The 9,971-nt window shown below is 42.1% G+C and overlaps 1 protein-coding gene across 1 annotated transcript in view; it reads right to left on the bottom strand.

Annotated features, from left to right (window-relative positions):
- Positions 1 to 1,955: 1,955 nt before the first annotated feature.
- The window catches only part of alpha-Man-IIb (alpha-Mannosidase class II b), a 39,548-nt gene continuing 31,532 nt past the window's right edge, over positions 1,956 to 9,971 (bottom strand). Inside the window, exon 5 of the mRNA XM_068384636.1 lies at positions 1,956 to 2,119. Coding sequence (XP_068240737.1) covers positions 1,973 to 2,119 — 147 coding nt within the window. The 3' untranslated portion in view covers positions 1,956 to 1,972. The remainder of the gene's footprint in view (positions 2,120 to 9,971) is intronic.

Below are 9,971 nucleotides of genomic sequence, written 5' to 3'. Positions count from 1 at the left end.
TGTGATGTTATCTGCATGTATGGTCAGTCTTTAGAGTCTTTAGTCTACATTATGCCTAGAGCAACAATATCTTACTTCTGTTCCCTTATGCATTCAACTCTTGTCAGAGCAGATAAAGTGAAGTTGAATTTTAGTTTATTTTGTGTATTGCAGTACAGTATTTTAGTTGTTTTTTGTCTACTTCTGCACACTAGGGTGTTTGAATAAAAAAAAAAGCATATACTGTATATTACAGTACTGTAAATGCCTTATGGCAAATTAATTTCTGGCAGTCTGGAACAGGTATTCAGTTCACGATATTTCTTAAGGGAAAAATGTTTCTGGTACTCTACAAGCCTTCTTGAATGACTTAAATGATTACTAAGATATCACTGGACTTCTCTCCTGGTATAATTAAATAATCACTGTTTTGCATCACTGTACTGTACGATATATCACTATATTTTAAAACTGAATTTTCTATATTCAACTTTTTTTTTTTTATGAAAAATGAAAAGGTTGAAAATTATGTTTAACTTTCTGGTTATTTGCAGAAGTGGGTTCATTATTACTAATTTTATAGAAGGGAATTTATAAATCGAAGTGAAGATTAAATTTTGTAATTCATCTATTATATCGTTCATTACTTCTCACGTAGTTTATTCATTTCCTTATTTCCTTTCCTCGCTAAGTTAATTTTCCCTGTTGGAGCCCTTGGGCTTATTAGCATCTTGCTTTTCCAACTAGGATTGTAGCTTAGCTAGTAATAATAATAATAATAATAATAATTATAATATAATAATAATCGTTTTTGGAATTAGTATTGGACATCCTGCTATGTACTCTAATTTTTATTATATAACTGAAACATTCTACCAAGATAGTATTTTAGCTCTCTTCTTCCTGGTCTATTGGTAATGTTTTTTTTTACCTTTCAAGAATTCACATCAGGTTAACCCATAACCTTCGAGGATTATTTCCAAAATGATAGTCTGCAGTAGCCAACCTCTTGGGATTGGAGTTGAACAGATTACTTTTGTTACATCATTCATCTTTATTCTGTACTCCTTACTTATTACTGTAGACCTTATTATAAGTCATCATCATCTCCTCCTATGCCTATTGACGCAAAGGGCCTCGGTTAGATTTCGCCAGTTGTCTTTATCTTGAGCTTTTAATTCAATACTTCTCCATTCATCATCTCCTACTTCGTGCTTCATAGTCCTTAGCCATGTGTTAACTTATTACTAATAATAATAATAATAATAATAATAATAATTATTATTATTATTATTATTATTATTATTATTATTATTATTATTATTATTATTATCATCCTTTGATGTATCTAGACAATGAATCCTCTCTGGATTTAGTCAGTCATGGAAAGAGAAGATGGCAGAATGGCCTCATTATAAATGCAGCATTATAATTTTTTGTTTACCAGACAGCGTTGTTTTAGGATTTGAAGTGCATAGTTTTAACCATTCTTCCATGCTGTTAGTTTTCTGCCAGAATAGCTATCTTGTCACATCTTCATTTATCTCCTTTTCCGTAATTTCAATAAAATTTCATATAAAATGCAGGCAATAGTATTTTGGATTAAGTACCTGAATAAGAAATATACTTTCATGTACTTGAAATTGTATAGTTTTAATCAGTATTCCATGGTTCTCACTTAAAGTTTATGTACATCGAAGGTTTTTTTTTGCTGACAAGTTTGATACATTGTCATTAATTAAAAATCACACACCCTAGGTTTTTTGTAAACTTGCATGAGCATTATTTATTTTTCAATTTTTATTAGTACACAGTATCTAAATTAACACTTTGGATATATAAATATTTTATTCAAACAAAAAGCACATAATTAACATTGATAAAGTATAGATATAAAAAGAATCAATATTTCAGATTTGTAATTTACAGTATATAAAAGCTAATACATGGGACATTGAGGTTAATCAAAGCCACAATATAAAGATGTGTAAGTTTAATCAGCTGGGGTTGGTGGAGGGGGCTGTGGGAAAGTGAGAGTAAGGGCACGGAGACGGTGGTGGGGAACATGCAGCTCTGGTAAGGTGGTGATGGGACCTTGACTACTTGTTGCTGTGAGGGATGTCAGTTGTATACTTCCGACCTGAAAGTAAATAAAATCATGTAAGAAACTGCAGTTTGAAACAATACAAGGCTATTTTAAATCCTGTTAAGAGGAGTGTGATCAGGATATAGTAATTGTCTATCTTTACACAGGCTTGTTCTAATAATTTCTTTCTTAACCTTTTTACCCCCAGGCTCATTGGAAATTTCCAACCCTTAACCCCCAAGGGGTTATTTTTTTCCCCAGCACATTTTGCAGTATATATTTTTTAAATTGCTTTAACAGCCTTAACTTTCGTCATAGAGAGGTCAGGTTGGTCTCATTCTCTTGGAAAATGCCTGAATTTTCTCAAAAAATGATAAAAAAAATGAATTTTTTTTTTTTTTAGCATTTTTTTGCAAGGACGTACCGGTACGTCCATGGGGTAAAGGGATGAGTTTTGTGAAACGTACCAGTACGTCCTTTGGGGGTAAAAGGGTTAATTACTTTTCATTTGATGAATATACAAATTACACTTAAGGGTTTACAGATTAAAAACAGTTAAGAGTTTTCCCATTACTGTACATATGCTGTCAATTACCTTCAAGTAAAATCTTTATTTTGGCAACAAATACAAACCATTCAGGACTTTACTATGGAGATACAATTTGGCGACAGCTAAAACTACCCATAAAACTTTTAGCAAGGTGTTACCTCTGCTGGTTGGGGGGGGGGGGGGTTAGACCCACCACTCCGCTCACACATGCAGTAGCCAACACAAGCCACTTTGCATTTCGGCTCAGAAGGGAATAGACATTGTCTGATCTCCACTGCTTTACTCTGTTTCAAAACCTATTAAAAGAACAACGGCTTAGAATTATAAACTTTGAGTGGATTATGATAGAATACAGATTTGTCCAGACAAGGAAGGGCACCGATGCGGTACCTTCATATCTCCTTTGGAGACAGATTCTCACTCACTCTGAACTGCGCGCAGAAGGCACACCTGTTCGCATGAGTCTACTTGTGACATGTGCAGGGAGTGGCCTCCCTCCCAGTGGCTGCGATTTGGTAAGCGTAGGAAGGTGGCGGCTAAGAGGGATTCTTCCCCCTCTGGTTCTCAAAAACACGGACTTCCTACACAGAGGAATCTGTCTCCTGACACAATACGTCAGCTGTGGCTCTCTTTAGGGCTCCCAGGCTTTCTTCGGGAGAAAGCTTGCCAGACGTTCTCCAGCGAGGGACATGAGGCTCCCTCACACAGAATTAATATCAATCCCTCCCCTAGACCTACCAAAGTTAGCTCTCCGAAACAATCTTTTGTTTCCGTAACCGGAGTAACCTCAGTGCCTTCCCCTCTTCGTTCAGCCTCAGCTGATAATCATCAGAGGATTCCTTAATGGGAATTCCTCAAGGTGTAGGCCTAAACTCCCATTTGAGGTTAAGATGCTCCTCACATACTGCTGTGCACCTGTCAGCAAAGGAACTCTCAAAACTAGATCTGATTGGCGAGCATAGCGAGAAAGCGAGTGAGACAGGTATTCAAGTCTCGCATTCAACAACGTGGCAAAACACATCATGCGCTACCCCTCCAACAGTTGAAGGAGTCATACAAAACTCATCACATACACACAGAAGAGGTTAAGCACACGCGTGTAACGTCGAACCTAATACCTCACTTGCCATTTCAAAACTTGTCTGTTTTTAATCAAGTTCAAGAAGGTTGAATCTTATGATGAGACTAAGACCATGCGAGCTTTAGTGCGCTACCAACGAGGCAACACGCGCGACACTCGAGTTACACACATACGGGCGCACACACTACCGTTTCTCGTCAGCGCTTACCCCTCTGGCAAGTTTCTGACAAGTGCGCACTCGATGCCCGCTCGCCTTTTCGGCGAGCTTTTGATCAGCTTGCACCTGATGTTCGGTTGCCTCACCATCAAAGCGCTCCGACACAGCGCACTTTTAATGAGCGCCCATATAGAACATCCTCTCAAGCAGTCACCTCTCCATAAGAAACAGGGAGCAGCAAAGACAGTTTCTTTGGCAAAAGATAAACCCTGGATCCAGGAATTGGTACAAGCTCTTAAGTGGTCTCAGGACCAGCTCATTGGCCTCTACCAACTTATAATAGTACTCCAATAATTCTTCTGGAACCCACAAGTTTCTCGGTAAGGAGTTCCCTCCTTCTGACCCAAGACGAAGGTGTAAACAACAGCTCCACCGTCCCAACATATGCCCCTCTCCCTCACATAGAATGTCAAGGTATGAACAATATCTACGTTCTAAGCCTGCTACTACCGGCCAGGACCCGGTCTGGGAGAGACTGGGCATTACTCCTATCATCCTTAAGAAACACAAGTGTCAACGAGCGTATACACCCCCTCCGGGGAATTCCATTTGTTCAAAAACCAGCAGGCGCTCGAGATCTCTGAGGGCTGTCTCTAACAGACAACTATAGGTTGATCCCAATTGATCTGGATCCGGTAGTTCCGAGGTTTTCAGCACCTAAGGAGCCCCCACTAAGTACGGCTCCCCCCAAGGACACGAGGCCAACAGAGGAAGTAAGGACAATTTTTGCGAGTTTTTTTTTAGCCCAAGGGAAAGGTAAGATACCCAACACGGTCCCAAAGAACTGGGCCTAGATTTAGGGTGAAGAGCATCTGAGGACTATCCCACACAGACCGCCTTCCACACAGCTGGAATAAAGTGGCGTACCTCTAGAGGTCTCACACCAGATCCCTTTTGACGACTAATACCCTAGGACTCCTAGGAATGCGAGCTCAGTCGTGGAAAAGCCTTTTGATGACGATTTGGACCATTCTGAGGGCAAGCTGCCACCTTCCACCAGCCCTAAAATCTCCCCCCTTGAACAAATTGATGCAGACCATGTCTTTCTCAAGGTCCTAGCATGTATAAGGAAAGTTAGTTACTAAGAGGAACCAGACCCTGCTCCAGCCAAAGGAAGGACAGTCCTCGACCTCTTTTGTGACACTCCTAGACCAACCACCAAGGCCAAGTTATCCATATCTTGGTCAAGGGGAGTTAGGGGTGCCAGGAAGAGACCCTACGTCATGTGGCAGGGGATTCTCAATCCCTATGACATAGTGGCTGACGCCCTCCATCTCTCCTTCTGAATTCGGCAATCCTAGTCCTGACACACAACATGCCGTTGGACTGACTGTCCTCTTTGTTAGTAGGATTTTCTGCGGCTGATGCCGCGAATATGAAGCTTGTGGCGAAATGTTCCCTGCAAGCTGCTTCATGGCTGGACTGGACTACTGGTTGAGGACAGTAGGATACTTATTCAGGACTGAGGACTTTACCAGTGAACAGAACAGGGAAGCATTGTCCGCTTTCTGGTACTTTGTCCGTAAAGTTTCTAATCCACAATGTCCTCAATCAGTGGGTCAACTGGGTATTGAGACTTCACAAAGCACCGATGGATAGCCCTCCTCTCTTTAATGAGGAGAACATCAAGGAGGTGGCAGAAACTTGAAGGTAAAGAAGTTAAGATTCTGTCCTTCAACGGGCTATGTTATCTCGCCCATACCCCGTGGTATTTCGACAACAACATCACTATCAACCAAGGCATCAAGGACAGAAGAAGGGTCCTCAACAGCAACAACAGGCAGCCCCGACGCTCCAAGGCCGAAGACACCTGTTCGGCCCAGATGACTCGGGAGAGGTAGGAGGGGCAGGAGAAATAATTTACAGGTGGGAGGATGCCTACAGAGCAAATGGCAGAGGTGGATGTTTCACAGATTGTCCAACAAACTCCGCTCAAGATAGAGACTTCCCAAATAGTCACAGGCCATCAGACCGAAAGACTTCTTGATCACCCTGGATCTCAAAGATGCGTACTTCCAGATCCCCATTCATCCAGCCTCAACAAAGTACCTAAGGTTTCCCTCAACAACAAAGTATACCAGTTCAACAGCACCACAAGTTTTCACTTGAGTATTTACCCTAGTATCAACTTTGGCACACAAGAACTTCATTGGCTTCTTTGCTGCTTGGACGATTGGCTGATTATAGCAGAATCGATGGCAGTTCTTCTTCTCTATCGAGACAGAATCCTTGAGTTTTGCCAAGATCTGGGGATTATGGTAATTATTGAGAAGTCCTCGCTACAGTCGATGCAAAATCTGGTATACCAACTGTTGAACATCGACACAAATCTAGGCAAAAGTCTTCCTGTCCCTAGCAGAATGGAGAGAATGAAACTAGTAACAGGACCGTTTCTAGAACAGGATGAACTGCCAGCACATCCTTCGCAGAAACTCCTTTGACATCTCGCCTATCTGGAGGCTCTGGTCCCCAACAGTCGTCTCTGCTCTTGAACTCTCCTTTGGCAGCTGTAGACATTCTGGTCTCAGTACAAAGACCCTCTGGATCTTCTAGTACCAGTAGGGTTGGAGCAGAAGAGAAACCTGCAGTGGTGGGTATCAGATACCAACCTACTGACAGAAATAGACCTTTTCTCTCCTTCTCCGGATTTGATTTCTTCACAGATGCATCAAAAGAAGGGTGGGGGGCTCATCTGGGCTATCGTCCAAAGCCGAACAACACTGCCATATAAACCTCCTAGAAATGAGAGTAGCCTTTCTAGCTCGAAAACATTTCTAACAGCTCCTTTCAGGACACACTAGCGTGTTGATGCATGACAACACCACAGTGGTGGCTTACATAAGCAAGGAGGTACTTTTTTATAGCCCCTCTGTCATTTGGCTGTAGAGATAATCAGATGGACGGAAGACAACTCTGTGACCCTCTCAGCCTGTTTCATGCTGGGTAAGAGAAACTTCTTGGCAGACAAACTGAGCAGGAAGACTCGGAGAGTTGATTTTGTGGAGTTCACTGACAATAGACCTAATTTGCGACACCTCTCAACCGGAAACTTCCGTAGTACTGCTCCTTTGCGACACCTCTCAACAGGAAACTTCCGTAGTACTGCTCCTCAGTACCAGATCCCCAAGTATTCTGGCAAGCCTTTTCAACACCCATGGAACAATCTAGAAGACTATGCGTCCCCCCCCCTTCTGCTTAGCAAGGAGACTTCTGAACAAAGTACGGACATCACAAAACCTATTGATGTCCCTAATAGATCCAATGTGGCATCATGAAGAATGGTTCTCAGACCTTCTACATCTGCTCACAGAGGCACCAAGGGAGCTCCCTTCACTTCACGATATACTCAAATAACCACATGTTCAGGTATTCATCCACAGAGCAGTAGCTCCACTACGTCTTTACGCTTGTAGGTTATCCAGCAACTCCATGGCATGAGTATTTTCACAGCCAGTTGCGAAAAAGATGGCTAGATGCCACCAAGAGTCATTAATTGCTGTCTACCAAGTGGAGTGGTCTATCTTCTGTGGTTGGTGTCTTGGAAGGGGCATCCCTCCACTTAGTGCCACTATTGTAACAATAGCGAAGTTCTTGTTATACCTCAGGGAGGAAAAACTCTGTTCAGTGTTGGCGTTGAAAGGCTATCGCTCAGCCTTAACTCACCTTTAAACTAACGGAGTCGACATTTCCTCCACGATGGATTTATCTCTCCTCATACATAGTCTTGAGTTCTCTTGCCTTCAGTTGGAAGGCATACCACCTTCGTGGAATGTAGTACGAGTACTGTAATCCCTGAAAGGAGCACCTCCTGACTCGAAAGAGAGTCACCGAGCTACACGGTCTGTCCTATGACGTCGCTCATTCAAGGGGATGGGGGAAAGTGACACTCAACTTTGTCCCTAAGTTTATTGCCTAGATTCAAAATCTGGTTGTGGCGGATCCTAGATTTGGGCCCTTCCGGATGGAGTCTCCAGATCAACTGTTATTATGCCCCGTAAGGGCACTGATGAAGTGCCTCAAACTGCTCGAGCTCAACCACAGATCAATAGGCTGTTTGTCAGCATAGGTAGAGTCAAGAGGGTTACTAGAAATTCAATATCTTCCTGGATCAGAAAAGTCATCAAATGAGCCCTCCAAGCGGACTCATTTCCTATTGACCATAAAACAAAAAGCTCATGACGTCAGGGGCATTAGCATGTCCCTGGAGTTCAAAAAGAACTTCAATGTGATGCAGGTCTTACAAGCGGCCGAGTGGAAATATCAATCTACTTTCACCGTCCATGCTGGTTGCACAAAACAAGATCAATAACACTCGTAGGACAGGTAGCAGTCGGTTGAAGGCAGATGTTACCCGGTTGGAAGTCTAGTATGCATGTGTGTATGACTGGCCTTTTTGTCCTTCATTCTCTCCTCTTTTAGGGCTTGAGTGAGCTGAGGAACTCGGCAAGCTAACCTCTTCTGACTGTAGGTGGGTATCTTGTCCCTTGCGTATACTAATATATGCATTTGTATTGTTACATCCCCAATCTCTTAGCGAGGTTAGACTCTGGTAACGTCCAGGTAAGTAAGCATGGCTCCAAGTCAGGCCATACCTTGACGAGTCGCATTGCTTAGTTCTCACACCTTTGCACAATTGCTCAGGCTGTTATCTCTCATTGAAAGTTAGTGAAGTGAGAGGTTGTGCTCTTCCACACCTCATATGAAGCATAAGAGTCACACCCCAGGACAAGCACCAGGCAGTTGGTCTTGGATTTCCACCCACCTAAGCATGAGACTCCATAGTAAAGAGCTGAAATGTTTGTATTTGGTGCCGGAACAAATGGCAATTTGGAAATACAGTAATATGTTATTTTTATTAATAAAATAAATTTTTGAATATACTTACCCGGTGATTATATAAGCTGCAACTCTGTTGCTCGACAGAAAACTCTACGTTCAAAATACGCCAGCGATCGCTATGCAGGTAGGGGGTGTACATCAACAGCGCCATCTGTCTAGCAGGTACTCAGTACTCAATGTAAACACAGAACCAATTTTCTCCTCGGTCCACTGGGTCTCTATTGGGGAGGAAGGGAGGGTCCTTTAATATATAATCACCGGGTAAGTATATTCAAAAATTTATTTTATTAATAAAAATAACATTTTTCAATATTAAACTTAGCCGGTGATTATATAAGCTGATTCACACCCAGGGGGGTGGGTAGAGACCAGCATTACTTGTTTACATTATTATGAGCTAAGTATTTTGTATTTCATTTTAGCAGTTATTCAAAATAACAAACATAAAATAAATAAGTACCTGGTAAGGAAGTCGACTTGAACAATTACTCTGCCTTTTTAAGTACGTCTTCCTTACGGAGCCTCGCGATCCTCTTAGGATGCTGAGTGACCCCTAGGATCTGAAGTATCAAGGGTTGCAACCCATACAACAGGACCTCATCAAAACCTCTAATCTAGGCGCTTCTCAAGAAATGACTTTGACCACCCGCCAAATCAAGTAGGATGCGAAAGGCTTCTTAGCCTTCCGGACAACCCAAAAACAATAATAAAACATTTCAAGAGAAAGATTAAAAAGGTTATGGAATTAGGGAATTGTAGTGGTTGAGCCCTCACCCACTACTGCACTCGTTGCTACGAATGGTCCCAGAGTGTAGCAGTTCTCGTAAAGAGACTGGACATTCTTAAGATAAAAAGACGCGAACACTGACTTGCTTTTCCAATAGGTTGCGTCGATTATACTTTGCAGAGATCTATTTTGTTTAAAGGCCACGGAAGTTGCGACAGCTCTAACTTCGTGTGTCCTTACCTTCAGCAAAGCTTGGTCTTCCTCATTCAGATGGGAATGAGCTTCTCGTATTAACAGTCTGATAAAATAGGATAAAGCATTCTTTGACATAGGCAAAGATGGTTTCTTAACTGAACACCATAAAGCTTCAGACGGGCCTCGTAAAGGTTTTTAAAAAGAACTTAAGAGCTCTTACAGGACATAAGACTCTTTCTAGTTCATTTCCAACCATACGATAAGTTTGGAATATCGAACGATATTGGCCAAGGCCGA

This window comes from Palaemon carinicauda, chromosome 12 (genome assembly GCF_036898095.1).
Source record: "Palaemon carinicauda isolate YSFRI2023 chromosome 12, ASM3689809v2, whole genome shotgun sequence".
NCBI classification, from domain to species: Eukaryota; Metazoa; Arthropoda; class Malacostraca; order Decapoda; family Palaemonidae; genus Palaemon; species Palaemon carinicauda.
This window is presented reverse-complemented; position numbering and strand designations above follow the sequence as displayed.